The sequence below is a fragment of the Phyllostomus discolor genome, chromosome 6 (assembly GCF_004126475.2).
Source record: "Phyllostomus discolor isolate MPI-MPIP mPhyDis1 chromosome 6, mPhyDis1.pri.v3, whole genome shotgun sequence".
Taxonomy (NCBI): domain Eukaryota; kingdom Metazoa; phylum Chordata; class Mammalia; order Chiroptera; family Phyllostomidae; genus Phyllostomus; species Phyllostomus discolor.
In genome coordinates, this window is record NC_040908.2 from 40,473,399 (window position 1) to 40,490,442 (window position 17,044).

Below are 17,044 nucleotides of genomic sequence, written 5' to 3' on the forward strand. Positions count from 1 at the left end.
GCGAGAAAAGTATTGTGTATTACATGTGAGTGGATTTTTAGGGCATGAGTGAAGAATTAAACATTTTTTACTTTTAAAACAAGAAAGAAGTCAAGCAATGGCAGATTCCTCAGCCACACTAAAATATAGAAAAGCAATATAATATACCCATAACATAGAGTGTGGATTTTAGAGTTAAAACCCTGAGGTTCAATGTTGAGTTTGCTAACTTTTAAGCTGCCTGATTCTAATAAATACTTAATTTTTAAATTATAGTTGTTTATCCATATATTGAAAAATAATTTGCTAATTCACTGAAATAAAAATTAATGAATCCTTCCTGTAGGTCAGAACCAATTCTTGGCACTTATTAATTATAGCACTGTTCCCATCCTGGAGATGTTAGACAAGTGCAGCATAAAACAGAGAGAGCACTGTAACACAAGTATATACAATGTGCTAAATGTACAAAGCATGGGAGTAGCAACTAAACCTGTTCCTGGCAGAATCAGGAAAGGTTCAAGAAAAACTATGTTCAGAATTAAATTTGAAAGGTCACTTTGGAATTTGAATCGTCTTCAACACTATTAAAGAGAACAAATGAAATAATGAATGATAGTACATTACTATCTATAGTACATCAAAATTGGATGACTTTGTCACCAGAATTAGTATAAGACTTTTGCTCCCAAACAGCTTAGATTTACGTACTAAGCTCTAATTATTATGAAGAAAATAAACTAATGATATTATACTTAGAGTAAAGTCCCTTTTGTGAACTACAAAAACCTAACACTGTCATGTGGATAGAAAAATTCTCTAAAAAAATAATGTTTTTAAAGGGTAGTCACCTATGACTGGAGAGAAGGTCATGTGCATATTCAGAATTATTTTCAATAAGAATGTACTTGCATTATTTTTAAAAAACAAGTCACTTCTTTTCAAAACTCCTGTGTGTGCACACACACACTTGCCCATATTTTTTAGACTATAAGACTGACTCTCTTTCTCCCCGCCACCCTCCTCCGCCCCCTGCCCAAATTTGGGAGGAATAATGGTTGTTAATGCTGCAGTTTTGTTTACATTTACATTGGTGAAATATTATGTTATTTATGTTATTAGATATTTTACCACATTTTTTTGCTTCAACCTTGCCCCCCCCCCCATTTTCGTCCTCTAAAACCTAGATGCATCTTATGATCTGAAAAATACAGTACATTTCTTGCTGTGTATAATGAGCATTTTTTTCCCCTACATTTTGAGGGAAAAATAAGGGTGAGCATTATGCATGGGTAGTACTAATTCTGTACCTACATGCTTTTAATTCTTTTATTTATGCTTATGTGTTAAAAGTGTAACTTTCAAAAGTTTCGAGATTATGAGTCAATAAAAAGGAGCACATTCAATTTGAGCTTCTTGTATTATAACCTGGAATACTAGCATAAACCATTTTTCCCATTTAACCCTAAAATAGTAGCACTGACTGTTTTCCCCATTTAACCCTAAAATTCCAAAAGGGATGTAAGCTTTGGGTTTCCATTTATACCTGCAGTTTCCAATCCCTAATTGCCACAATATTTCTCTATCAGTAACCAACTCATTACTCTGGTGTTTCTTGGACAGGTATAAGGTTAGGCACCATTCTCAAAAGATTACAAAATGAGTAAGAGATTTCATTCAAAACTCATCTTCATCTCTTCCCACTTCCTAGTTCTCTTGACAGCAACTTTGGAAGGGAAATAAATGATCACATGAACAGCAGAATTCAGTCATAAATAATTCTAATTTTATTGCTGGTTATTGTTCCATTTTCTTCAGCTCTCCATCTACCATTTTATATACTTGCTCTGCAATTCTAGGGCTGGTACATGACAAATCAACTACCACCTTTGCCAGCTGAATTCTTATTAGGTTCTGTCAACCTATTACTTCCTTGCTGTTTTTGTTAGCACTGCTCCAGAAGTATTTCACCCAGAAAAGGCAGTTGGTTTCAGAAGCAGTAGTAGAGCCCCTTTCTTCAGAGGTCTAAACCCCAGTTCAACAGTATTCCTCCTATAAGCATCTTATTTCTGAACACCCCAACCTATTCCTTCCATATGTTCTGCAAACCCTAGGAGTGGTAAATGGTTACCTGTCTAGGTTACCTCAATGTTTCCTTTTTTTGTATTTTCAGCCCTCTAAAACATACACATAATACTAATTCTCTATCTTATACTTCATCTGTTTGAAATAGCTAATGTGGTTTGTTTTCCTAATGGACCCTAATACACGCAATATATGTATTCAACTGTGTCTAAATAATAAACTCAATCCTACAGTTGGATAACATTAAAAAGTGATGTAATTCATTCCTGCATTTTGGACGACAGGCTGAAAAGCATTATTGCTTCATAATTACTTCTGCTTTAAAGTGAAGACATCACTTCAGCTATTAAGTCATACTGTGGTACAGTAGAATAGCATTTCTTATGCATTAGTGTACTTCACCATTTTGGCAAAACAAAAATACGTAAGTTCTCTTAAAATATACGTAAGTTCATTACTACAATTTAATAACTTCTGTACATTACCTCTGTTAATCTTGGTATATGAAGACCTTTGGCATGATCACCAGCAGCTTTTCTTGATTTACCAGGCCAAGTTCTTTTCCTATGGCTTTCTGCTATACCAGACCAGGCAAAGACATCATGATAAGCTAAATCCAAATCAGACGGATCTACTGCAAATTGGCATATTAGCTTCAGCAAGCAAGCAAGACAGTCTAGTTGCCACTGTGGATAAGAAGAAAATGTCATTTCCGTATTTTAATTAATTTAATATGGCTACTATACAACTTGAAATGAAAAGCTGGAAAATAAAAATAATTATAGCTAGTACTTAATCCACATGCTATAGAATTTTGCTGCACATTTATTATGGTTAGTAATAATCCAATTTCATAAAAATGAAGAAAAATGATCTAAACACTAAGAGGATATATTTAATGAATGGAAATGACACCTGAATTCTATCATGAAAGCATCATACAAATATATGTAAAAGAACAGATATAGGGTTTTAAGATTTATCCTAATCAAATGTATTGTAATTTCAAAAAATACTAAAATGATAACAAAGATATTTACCTACAAAAAATGAATTGAGAGGCAAAATATTACAAGTTGTTTCTCCACACAAGATGAACATACTCTAATATTCTGCAGATAAAGCAATTCTCAATAATTCTAGAAAATAATTCAACTGAAACTATTACATTTATGTGTGTATATTTAAAGTAAAAGAACCATTTCTTGGTAAAATATTGTTTAGTATAATATTTCTAAGTGACCTAAAGTAGTACTTTAAAATTTAAGTAAAACACTTCCTTTAAATAAGAGTAATGCTTATGAACAAGATAAGAGTTTCAGAGCTTTCTCTTCAATAGTCCTTTTCTTCCTATTTTCCTAACTCCACTACCAAGAAACACAGCAATCCTACACAACTGGTTTTTCAGAAAGGTACCAAGAAATGTAAATGAGGAAAGAATGCTCTTTCAACAAATGGTACTAGAAAAATTGGATAGCCACATGAAAAAAATAAATAAATAAATAAACAAAACTTCAACCTTACTCCCCATATGCAAAAGTTAATGTAAAATCATCACAGACCTAACTGTGAAGTTAACAATAAAACTAACAGGGGAAAAAAAAAAAAAACAGGAGAAAATCTTTGTGACCTTAAAACAGGGTTTCTTATATAGGATACAAATTTCATTAAAATTAAAAACTCTATTTAAAGAACCATCAATGTTTATATATGCAAGCCACCGACTGAGCAAAAATAGTCCCACTGTAGTAGCCCCACTTTATCCATAGTTTCACTTTCAGTGGTTTCAATTACCCATTGTCAACAACAATCTGAAAATATTATAGGGAAAATTCTAGATATAAACAAGTTGGACTTCCGGCCAAGATGGAAGCATAAGTAGGCATACTGTGTCTCCTTGCACAACCAAAACAAGGGTAACAACAATTTAGGGACAAAAAACAACCAGAACTGACAGAAAACTGAACTGCATGGAAGTCCAACAACCAAGGAGTTAAAGAAGGCACATTCGCCCAGACTGGTAGGAGAGGTGGATCCAGGTGCGCAAGGCCGACCCAGTGAGGCAGCACATTGCGGAGCAGAGCTCAGTGCGCAAGGCCAGTGGCAGACTGGGTGGTCCCACATCTGTGTGCAGATAAACCAGGCAAAACTAGGTAAATGGGACAGACTGTACAACCCTGGGTCCCAGCACGAGGAAATAAAGCCTCAAACCACTTATCAAAATCACCGGTGGGGGTTGAGGTGCCGGGAGAGACTCCCAGCCTAACAGAAGAGTTCACTGGAGAGACCCACAGAGCCCTAGAATGTACACAAGCCAATCCACATGGGAATCAGCACCAGAAGAGCCCAATTTGCTTGGGGAAAGCAGGGGAAATAACTGAAATCCAGCAGAGAGTGGAGCAAGAGCCATCGTTCCCTCTCAGACTCCTTCCCCACACACAGTGTCACAACCCAGCAAGGTGGGTTACCCCACCCAGGTGAATACCTAAGGCTCTGCCCCTCACTGTGTAACAGGCACATCAAGACAAAAAAAAAAAAAAAAAAAAAAAAAGGGGCCCAAACAAAAGAACAGATCAAAACTCCAGAAAAAAATATAACTACTCGACAAAGAGGTTGCCAACCTATCAGATGCACAGTTCAAAACACTGGTGGTAATCAGGATGCTCACAGAATTGGTTGAATTTGGTCTCAAATTAGATGAAAAAATGAAGGCTACACTAAGTGAAATAAAGGAAAATGTACAGGGAACCAATAGTGATGGGAAGGAAACAGACTCAATCAATGGAGTGGACTAGAAAAAAGAAATATCCAAAAAGAAAAGAATGAAGAAACAAGAATTCAAAAAAAATGAGGAGAGGCTTAGGAATCTCCAGGACATCTTTAAATGTTCCAACATTTGAATTATACGGGTACCAGAAGGGAAAGAGGAAGAGCAACAAGTGGAAAAGTTATCTGAACAAATAATAAAGGAGAACTTCCCCAATCTGGTGAAGGAAATAGACTTCCAGGAAGTCGAGGAAGCTCAGAGAGTCCCAAAGAAGTTGGACCCAAGGAGGAACATACCAAGGCACATCATAATTACATTACCCAAAATAAAAATTAAGCAGAGAATCCTAGAATTAGCAAGAAAAAAGGAGACAGTTACCTACAAAGGAATTCCCATAAGACTGTCAACTGATTTCTCAAAAAAGACCTTACAGGCAAGAAGAAGCTGGAAAGAAGTATCCCAAGTCATGAAAGGCAAGGACCTACAATCCAAAATTACTCTATCCAGTAAAGCTATCATTTAGAATGGAAGGGCAAATATAGTGCTTCCCAGATAAGGTCAAGTTAAAGGAGTTCATCATCAACAAGCCTTTATTTTATGAAATGTTAAAGGGATTTATCTAAGAAAAAGAAGATAAAAAGTATGTACAGCAAAATGACGGCAAACTCACAATTATTAACAACCACACCTAAAACAAAACAAAACAAAAACCAAGCAAACAACTAGAACAGGAACAGAGCTACAGAAATGGAGATCATATGGAGGGTTAGCAATAGAGAAGTGGGAGAGGGAGAGAAGGGGAAAAGGTACAGAGAATAAGTAGCATAGATGGTAGGTAGAAAATAGGGGGAGGGTAAGAATAGTATGGGAAATGTAGAAGCCAAAGAACTTATACGTATGACACATGGACATGAACTAAAGGGGGGGAAAGTGGGTGGAGGGGAGTGAAGGAAGAAAAATGGGATAACTGTAATAGCATAATCAATAAAATATATTAAAAAACCAATTCATATGTTTTAGATAAGACACCATTCTGAGTAATGATAAATTTCCTGCTTTATTGCTTTGTCCAGCCCAGGACATGAATCATCCCTTTGTTCAGTGTGTCCACCCTGTACACATAATGTACCCATTAATCACTAATTAGCTGTCTTGGTATTTCAGTGCTCATGTTCAAGTAACCCTTATTTTACTTAGTAATGGTCCCACGATGCAAAAGTGATGATGCTGCCAATTCGGATATGACAAAGAAAAGTTCTAAAGTATATGTATGTAAAGGGAAAAACATAGTATATACAGGATTTGGTACTATCCGTAGTTTTCAGGCACCTTCTGGTATCTAGGAACGTATCCCCATGGTTAATAGGGCACTATGGTACATGTACCTGGCAAAAAAAATTAAAAACTGTGCAAATTCAGCCTTACAATTCTTTATTGAGACAAAAAAAAGTCCAAGATATGAACAGAAACTTCACAAAGGAAGATAAAATGTATGGTCAATACAGAACTAATGGGACACAGTAAAAGCAGTGTTAATAGGAAAATTCAGTTATAAACATTTATGTTAAAAATGCAAGAAAGATCTAAAATAAGCAATCTAACTACAACTTAAGGAACCAGAAAAAGAACAAACTAAACCAAAAGCTAGCATAAGAAGAAATAATAAAAATCAGAAGAGCTAAAGAGGAGACTAAAAAAACCATAGAGAGCCCTGGCTGGTGTGGCTCAGTGGATTGAGTGCCGGCCTGTGAACCAAAGGATCACTGTTTCAACTTCCAGCAGGGCACATGCCTGGGTCCCCAATGGGGGTCATGCAAGAGGCAACCACACACTGATGTTTCTGTCCCTCCTTTCTCTCTCCTTTCTCTTCTGTCTAAAAATAAATAAACAAAAAATCTTAAAAATTAAAAAAAAAAAAAAAAAAAGAAACCCATAGAGAAAAATCAATGAAAACAAAAGTTGATTCTTCAAAAACAAAACAAAACAAAAAAGACAAGCTTTTAGCTAGGACTAAGAAAGAGAAGAGTGAAGTTACTAAACTCACAAATGAAAAGTGAGAACATTTTTTAACCAATTCTACAGAAATAAAAAGGATTGTAAGAGTACTATGAACAATCATGTCAGAAAATCGGATAACTTACATGAAATGGACACATTTCTAGATACACAAAAACTATCAAAACTCATTGATAAAGAAATAAAAAATCTGAATAATGCTCTCCCCAATTCAGAAAGAGCAGTACCACATGATTTCATTCATATGTGGAATCTAATGAACTAATAAGCAAAACAGAGACAGACTCAGATAGAAAGCAGACTGACAGCTGTCAGAGGGAGGGTGGCTGCGGGAGCAGAAGAATTGGGCAAAAAGGGAAAAAAAGAGAAAACTCATGGACACAGACAACAGTGTGGTGTTTACTGGGGGAAGATGGGGTGGGGGGAGGTAAAGGAAAGTATAGAGGGGATAAGTTTTGATGGACCGAGATTTGACTTAGGGTGGCAAACACACAATACAGTGTACAGATAGATGATATACTGTAGAATTGTGGAACTGAAACTCGTATGATTGTATTAACCAGTGTCACCCCAATAAATTCAATAAAAGGAAAAAAATGCAGACAGAAAAATGTCAACTGTAACTGAAAACTAAGATTTTAAAATAATAAAATACAATTGCTTTTAAAAACTAAAATGCAGAGAAAAATAAATGAAATTAAAAATCTGAATAGACCCATAACTAATAAGATTAAATCAGTAATCAAAAATCGCTCAACAAAGAAAAGTCTTGAACCTGACAGCTTCACTAGTAAATTCTACCGAACACTTAAACAATACCAATCCTTCTCAAACTTCACCAAAACAGAACAGGGGACACTTCCTAACTCATTCAATCTATGAGGCCTACATAACCCTGATATCAAAGACAAACAAGAACACTACAAGAAAACAGCAAACCAACATCCCTCCTGAACACTGATGCAAAAATCCTCAACAAAATATTAGCACACAGAACTCAGCAACATATGAAAAGGATTATACACCAGGACTGAGTAGGATTTATCCTAGAATGAAAGGATGATTCAACATACAAGAATCAATCAATGTAATAATACCACGTCAACGAAATAAAGGAAAAAAACCACATGATCATCTCAACCAATGCAGAAAAAGCATTTCACAAAATTCAGCATCCTTTAGTGATAAAATACTCCCAAACAAGGACACAAGCAAACTACCTCAACATAAAAAAGGCATTTATGAAAAACCTATAATGAAAATCATACTCTATGCTGAAGACTGAAGCTCTTCCCCTAAGAGCAGTAACAAGGAAAGGCTGACTGCTTTCACCACTTCTATTCACCATACAAGTGAAGTTTTGGCATGAGCAATTATGCAACAAATAGAAATAAAAGGAGTAATTGTTAATGCGTTTCTTTTATGGATGATGAAATTGGAAATTAGACAGTGGTAATGGTGGCATAACTGTGAGTATACTAAAAATCACTGATCTGTACATTTAAAAAGAATTTTATTGTATGTGAATTATATCTCAAAAAATTAACTTAAAAGTATACCTCAACTAAGTTCATTTTAAAATAAATAAAGGTAGATAAGAAAAAAAGGTTGATTCTGAATTATATTTATAACATTAACAGTGATGTATCTTAAATATCAGTTGACTTAAAGGAATCTGTGTCTCAGACATGCCTGGCATTAGACATTGCTATATAAAGTGTGAGATACGGTAGCAAATTTTTGTTATTGATAATTCAAAAAAACTATCCCAAATTCAAAGGGAAACAAAGGAAACTTTCAGCATGATTCCCTGTAAACTTCATTCAAAACTAAATTTGTGTATTTTATAAACAAAATTCCTGTAAATGACATATACCTTACTCCTTAAAGATTTTAGTTAAATACTCCCACTTTGCCAAAGAACTAAAAGGCACCTCATAATTCTGAGATTAATTGGACATGGAAGACATGATTAAAAGTAAAACATAACAAACAGACATTTAAATTATAAGACACAGAATTACAATAATTATTATAATGTAGGTACCTTTTCTAATAAGGAAATATCTATAATAAAACATGTAAAGTAAAAATGTATTGTTTTTCATTTCAAAGTATTGAAACAAGTGGTAAGATAGCAATTGTTTTCTAAATGTATTTTCTTTTATCAATCTTTTATTGATTTATTTTTTTCAGCTTTCAGAATTTTTACTGAGAATCAGAAATGGCCCTGGCAGGGTAGCTCACTTGGTTGGAGCATTGTCCTAGACACCAAAAAGGTTGTGATTTTGATTTCTGGTCAGGGCACAAACACAGATTGTGGGTTTGATCCCAGGTCAGGGTGCATACTGGAGGCAATCCATTGATGTTTCCTTCTCACATCAATGTTTCCCTTCCTCTTTCTCTCTCTCCCTCTAACCAATAAACATACCCTTGGGTGAAGACTAAGAAATGAAAATGTCTTGGATATCACAGCTTCCACCAAGAACTTAATATATAACAGCTGATTACTGCAGCTACCTGATACAATAAAGGTGGTTAAGAGAACAGTCTAACATAATTAATCATTAACCTTATAGAGGTACTAGTATTTTATATCAAATCAAGACACTTGACTCCTGGGTTCCAAGGTAATTCTTAAAAACAAGTACTAAAAAATTAATACTTGAATGGAATGTTTGATAATGCTACTCTGCTCTGTTGGAGGTGAGGAAATACAGCATACATTTGATTTAAAACCAGATGGTGCAGTATAGCATTATGAATGTTTTAATATTCCATAAGCAATTTTACTTTACTAAAATAATACAATGGTGCTTCTTCAAGTTAATAGGAGTAAAGCACCATTTGTTAAAATTATCATTTTGTTGAGGACCAATAATTTTGTAAAATACTATAAAAATACTGCAGCCATGTCATATTGCTTTAAAAATTTCTAAAAGCTTACTCTTAATTTCTACACCCATTTGATTGAAGAACAGTCAAAATGGTCTGGATACACATTTTTGAATACTACTGCTATAGGAAAAAATGGTGAAAACAAAATGAAAGAATGACAAAGAATGTTTTCAAAACATTAAATACTTATACCAAGTTTAAAAAAAAGAATATTAAGTATGACTATATTAATTTTAATATATAATTCATAAACCTAAAGATAAAATGTTTATGATTAGACATAGTTCAGAGTCATTAACTGTAGCACTTAAAAAAGTTTTTAGCCCTGGCTGGTGTAGCTCAGTGGATTGAGTGCGGGCCTGCGAACCACAGTGTCACCAGATCGATTCCCAGTCAGAACACATGCCTGGGCTGTAGGCCATGTCCCCAGTAGGGGGTGCACTAGAGGCAACCACACACTGATGTTCCACTCCCCCTCTTTCTTCTTCCCTTGCCCTCTCTCTAAAAATAAATAAATAAAATCTTAAAAAAAATTTTTTTAAGGTGATGACATGGAGAACACTTACTGCATAATTACTTCATCAGACCTTTTTTAAAAATTAATTTCCACTATATTCCATACTCTCCTTTGCTATAGTACTGTTGCAAAAGTTATACTTGCTAATGGGAGATGGAAATACTTAAAATGAGATAACTATTGTAACTAACCAAAACAGTGAATTTTCACTTACCACAGTCCAGGATTCCTGCTCTTTAGGCTCCAGGATTCCAGAATTAAAAATTTCTAATAACTGTTGAAGTCCTCCAGCAGCAACAAACTGTAAGCAATTGTGAACACAATGGTAAGAGGAAAAGCAGCTATGTGATGAAGACCTGTTTTTTGATTCAGTAACTGAGTATGTGTATGTGTGTTAAGTATTACATATCTTTCATTTAAAAATTTTCTCTTAAGTAACTAAAATAACTTCTATACAAAGTAATAATATACAGCCTACTTTTAAGAATTTTTAAAGTAGATTCTTGCAAAAATCTACAACATGCCTTTATATTCCATTAACCATTTAATCCCAAACAAGGAATGCCATAACACAATATAGTCTAATGAAGAAAACATTTAAGTGCTAAAACATAGGAGCACCAAGGAATTAATATCACCTTACAGTGATTTAGAGTAATACAAACTTTTTAAACTATACTTTAATAAATTAGTTTAAAACCAATGAATAATTATGGTACCTTCTTTTGAAAAAATAGAAATAAATTATTTTTATCGATATACTGCAAAACACAAGATCTAACCTTGCAACTCCAGGAATTTTTACTGTTTTCTACTTGATCTTCACTGGAGTCATCAGAGTCTGGATAAAGATCACTGTAACTTCCCTGTGGGAAAGGCAAAAATAATAATGAGAGAGAATGGCAAGGGAAAAACTTATTCTGGAAATAAAAGATAACACAATCTGGCCCTGACTAGGTAGCTCAGTTGGTTAGAGCATCATCCTGATACACCAAGGTTGTGGGTTCGGTCCCTGGTCAGTGCACACACAAGAAGCAAACAATAAATGCATAAACAGTAGAACAACAAATCCTGATGTTTCTCTCTCCATCTCTCTCAAATCAATTAAAACTAAATAACTAAATAACAAGATATAACTCTGGAATTCTGCTCCAGAGATAATACAAATATTTAATGATAATAATGGCAATGCAATTACCGTCGACTCTCTCCTTATTCTTCTGTTAGGTTTTCCCAGTGCTTCAATAATTTCCAGGGCATATAACAGCTTGTGAGCACTCTTAATTTTGAGGAGTTCTTTCCAATTAAGTCCATCATTACCCTTAAATTAATGAAAGAAAAACATAAGGTTCTCAGGCCAACTTACTAAGGGAAACCCCCCCAAAATTAAAGAAATTGATACTACATAAACACTCAATTATTACACATACACTGAAATATATTCGAACATGTGAAAAACAATTATACAATGGGTACTAATGGTATGCTTAAAACACAAAGGCTGGGAGGAGGAACTGTATAAAAGAAGGTGAAAAGATTGACTGTTAAAGAATATACGCACAGTCCATGGACACAGATAATAGTAAGGTGAAGGTCAGGGGTGGGGCGGGGGCTGGGTGGAGGTGGGCATAGAGGACGGAAATGGGGGATGTCTGTAATAGTGCCTACAATAAAAATAAAAAATAAAAAGAATCAGCCAATGAATGCATAAATAAGTGGAACAATAAATCGTTCCTCTCCCTTCCTCTCTCTCTAAAATCAGTAAGTGAAATTTTAAAAAGTCAGCTACTCATTAAATTTGTTAAAATATACAAACAGCACAATAGGAAAAAATGTTCATTTCCAGCCAAGGTGGAGGCGTAGGTAGATACACTCTGCCACCTTGCACAACCAAAAGAGGGGCAACAACAAATTTAACAACAAAAAAAATAACCAGAACTGCCAGAAAATCGAACTTTATGGAAGCCCAACAACCAAAGAATTAAGAAGAAACATTTATCCAGACTGCTAGGAGGGGCAGGAACGGGTAGCCAGGGAGGAGACGACACACAGCAGGGCAGTGGCTAGAGGACTGGACAGGCGAGGTGGTAGTGGCTAGACCAAGCGGTACCATATTTGTGTATGGATAAACCAGGAGGAAATATTGGGGAGCAAGACAGTCCGTGCAACCCAGGGTTCCAGCATAGAAAACTAAAGCCTCAAAACCTCTGACCATAAAATCCTGTGGGGATTGTGGTGGTGGGAGAAACTCCCAGCCCCATAAGAGTGTTTATTGGAGAGACCCACAGAGTCCTAGAACATACACTAACCCACCTACCTGGGATTCAGCACCAGAAGGGCCCAATTTCCTTGGGGGTACCAAGGGAAGTGATTGAAAGCCAGCTGAGAGCTGAGTAAATGGCACTGTTCCCTCTCGGACTCCTCCCCCACATACAGGACCACAATGCAGCACTGTAGGTTGCCCTGCCCTGGAGAATACCTAAGGCTCCACCCCTTGCTCCAAGGCAAAAAAAAAGGCCCAAATGAAAGAACAGATCAAAGCTCCAGAAAAAATACAACTAAGCAATGTAGAGATAGCCAACCCATCAGATGTGGAGTTCAAAAAACTGGTAATCAGGATGCTCACAGAAATGGTTGAGCATGGTTGAAAAACAGAGGAAGAAGTGAAGGCTATGAAAAAATGGAATAAAGGAAAGTATACAGGGAATCAACAGTGACAAGAAGGAAACCGGAACTCAAATCAATGATTTGGAGCAGAAGGAAGAAATAAACATTCAACAAGAAAAGAATGAAGAAACAAGAATTCAAAAGAATGAGGAGAGGCTTAGGAACTTCTGGGACAACTTTAAACGTTCCAACATCTGAATCATAGTGTTGCCAAAAGGAGAAGAACAAGAAATTGAAAACTTACTTGAAAAAACAATGAGAACTTCCCCAATCTAGCAAAGAAAATAGACTTCCAGGAAGCTCAGAGAGTCCTCAACAAGTTGGACCCAAGGAAGCACACACCAAAACACATCATAATTACATTAGTCAAGATTAAAGATAAGGAGAGAATCTTAAAAGCAGCAAGAGAAAAGGAGACAGTTACCTACAAACGAGTTCCCATAAGACCATCAGCTGATTTCTCAAAAGAAACCTTACAGGCAAGAAGGGGCTGGAGAGAAATATTCCAAGTTATGAAAGGCAAGGACCTACACCCAAGATTACTCTATCCAGCAAAGCTAGCATTTAGAATGACAGGGCAGATATAGTGCTTCCCAGATAAGGTCAAGTTAAAGGAGTTCATCATCACCAAGCCCTTACTATATGAAATGTGAAAGGGACTTACCTAAGAAAAAAAAGAAAATCACAACTATGAACAGTAAAATGACAACAAATTCACAATAATCAACAACTGAACCTAAAAAAAAAAAAAACCCAAAACAAACTAAGCAAACAACTAGAACAGGAATAGAATCACAGAAATGAAGATCACATAGAGGGTTATCAGTGGGGAGGGGAGAGCGAAGAAATGGGAGAAAAGATACAGGGAATAAGAAGCATAAATGGTGCGTACAAAATAGAGAGCGAGAGGTTAAGAATAGTATGGGAAATGGAGAAGCCAAAAAAACGTATATATATGACCCATGAACATGAACTAAGGGGGAGGTAATAGGGCAGAAGAGAATAAAGAGGAGAAAAAAATGGGACAATTGTAATAGCACAATCAACAAAATATATTTAAAAAATTTATCCTGTTAACCTTCACAACAGTTATATCAATTTACCATCTGACCAATAAAAAAAACACTGCAGCCTAGTTGAACTTTTAAGAACATGGTGAAGTCTATATTTAATGTCAATAACTTATACCAACCCATTTAAGTCATATGCAAATACTTATATTTAAATATATTATTTTATACTCTCAGCCTAAGAAATTGTTATTCTCACTCAATGTGCATCTTTGACAGTATTATTATTAGAGCTACTCTGAGTCATGAACCATTTTCCAGGACCACCTTCTTCACTTCTAAGTCATTCAGGAGACATAGGACCTTCTGAAATCATATGACAAGACAAAGTCCCAAATTACAGATACCATTAGCATAACATTAAGACATTATGTTTTCATTCATCCTATAGGTACTCTATTGGTATCTTCAAAAATTAACCCCCTTATATATTGCTTTTAAGTGTAATCTTTATTTAAAGAGATGTCTTTAATATAAAGATATCTAACTCATATGTGAGGTCATGCCCCTATGGGAAATTAACAAATATATATTAGATTTCTTAGCCTCATTTCTTTTCACCTAATTCTATCAGCTGACTTGTATAAACATTCAAAACAAGCACTGATATACGTTATTAAATCATAGTGCATCTTCTCTAAACATTTTTGTTGTCAAAAACTAAGCAATAGTTAGAACATATAGTAATATGAAAAAAAGCACTAATTTAAAAGCAAATCCAGCCCTGACTGGTGTGGCTCAGTGGATCGAGCACCGGCTTGCAAACCAAAGGGTTGCTGGTTCGATTCCCAATTAGGGCACATGCCTAGGTTGTGGTCCAGGTCCCCAAATAGGGAACGCATGAGAGGCAACCACACATTGATGTTTCTCTCCCTCCTTCTCCTCCTCTTCCCCTCTTCTCTCTCAAAAAATAAATATTTAAAAAAATAAAAACAAATCCATATTTTCTAAAGATAATTTTAGCAAACATCCTTGCCATATATTTAGCCTACATTATTCAACCATGTTAATATTTAAATAAACAAACATTAAAATGAACTGGTACTTTTTACCAATTAAATAAATTTTACTGAAGAGACAGGTCAAACAGCAATCTCATACATGCCAGTGGGAATATAAATTGGTACCATCCTCCAGGAGAATAAAGATTCTGTGGGCTTACCTGTTCATCTGAGATATTCTGGAATGCCATCAACATGTTAGGACATGTAGGAAGAAGCATCAGTAGTTCCCATACACGTCTAGAGAGGTTTTCTGCATGAAGATGAAGTTCTTCACATCTTAAACTCTACATAAATAAGAACAACTATTTGTCAAGACGGATCAGTAAAAAACAAAACCCTAAACTGAAGTTAAAATTTCTGCATAAAATCACTAATTATCAAGTTTGTTAATATTTTATAGTCTTACTTTAACAGTGAGAAATAAACTTTTTCTTTATGTGGTAAATATCTTTATTCAATAAATTAAGAGTTATATCAAAGTTGTGGCCTTTCAACTTGGTACTGAACACTTTTCTGGAAAGAAAAGTTATGTATAATTCTGGTCCCTTTCCTCAGAAAACTTTCCAAATAAAAGCAAGAATGTCTGTTCATAAAGACAGTCAAGTAAATGTCAGTAGGACTATTATCCTTTTCCTATTATGTATTTGCAGGTTACTATTCTAAGAACAACACAGACTGCGAATTAAATCCTTAACCTTATATTTGGGAAAAGAGTACACCTGTTCCTCTTTTCTTATGGCCTATCAATACTTTATTTTCCACTCTCAGATGAGCAGTGATTTAGATGAAAGCAGAAATTTTTCTACTTTTTTCCATTATTATTTGTTAACCCATTTCCTATTTGCCACAAGCACTTGTGGTTGCAGCTTTTACCCCAAGATAACTTGTGAATTACAGTCCTAACCTTACTTACAAAATATCTCACTTTTATTAGTAGTATTTTCATACTGCTCTATTATATTGATAGACTTTGGAAACAAATGATCATTCTGTTTATAGCATTCTGATTTTAATAGTAACAGAAAAGCTGCACCTTTTTTTTTTTTCTAAATGGGAAATGGGTCAAATCTGGACTCTGTAAGGTGCTGAGATAATAGATAAGCTAAGGAAAGTTTCAGGAAGTATGTAAGAAATGGGCAATTTCCTTCTACCACTGCAGCTGTCACAATTTTGGGGGGGTATAATAAAATCTAAGGGATGACAAAGGAATCCTCTATGCACCTATAAAAAGCAGTTTGGTTCTTTTTGTATAATGGTATAAAGCTTGTATACTTTGATAACAAGGGAATGTTAGAGATGGAGCTTCAAGGTAAACTTTGCTTTTCACAACTGTAATGAAGAAAGAGAAGCAACCCAAGTAATAATTTTGCTTTAGTTCAGAAAATGGCACTGAAAGTTCTTCAGCAAAATAGAATTCATTTCTTTGTAAATACCCACTTTTAAAAAAGACTGAATTCTGCAAACAAACAAAAAAATAATTTGAAGAAAAAATTCTCCCATCTGTATATGATTATATTCTATGTTATGACTGAAAGGCCCTACAATATGAGTGAAGATCCTTTACTTTTATATTCCAGGCCAAATCAGCCTTGCAACAAATAAACTCCACATCAACAATGACATACCAGGAAGTTCAAAGAAATATCTGCTAAAAAAAATGTTTCCCTTCTGGTTTAGGTCTCACGTGGACTATTCCAATGGTCTATTAACTGGTCCTCCATTTCCAGCCTTTGTTTTCTCTAATACATTCCCCACACTCACACCTAAACTTTGTTTCTAAGAGCCCAGAAAATGATCTCACTTTTTTTGCTATAAAACCTTCCATGACAATGGCAATTCATTTTACAAAGAATAAAAAACTCATATTGTTCCTCTACAGTATTGCTTACAATCTCCCTTTCTGTCCTTATATTTGTATTGTATTATATTCACACTCCCACATTTTTCAAACATGCCATTCACTTTCATGTGAATCTGTAATGTTCCTTTTCACTCTCATCAGCAGCTGAACACAGTATTAATGACATCCCTTTTGCAAAGT

The 17,044-nt window shown here is 35.0% G+C and overlaps 1 protein-coding gene across 1 annotated transcript in view; it reads right to left on the reverse strand.

Annotated features, from left to right (window-relative positions):
- Window positions 1-17,044, reverse strand: part of USP34 (ubiquitin specific peptidase 34) — a 220,960-nt gene that overhangs the window by 75,399 nt on the left and 128,517 nt on the right. The window contains 5 exon segments of the mRNA XM_028516659.2: window positions 2,550-2,750; window positions 10,477-10,563; window positions 11,045-11,128; window positions 11,461-11,583; window positions 15,162-15,287. Of these exon segments, the coding sequence (XP_028372460.1) occupies window positions 2,550-2,750; window positions 10,477-10,563; window positions 11,045-11,128; window positions 11,461-11,583; window positions 15,162-15,287 (621 nt within the window).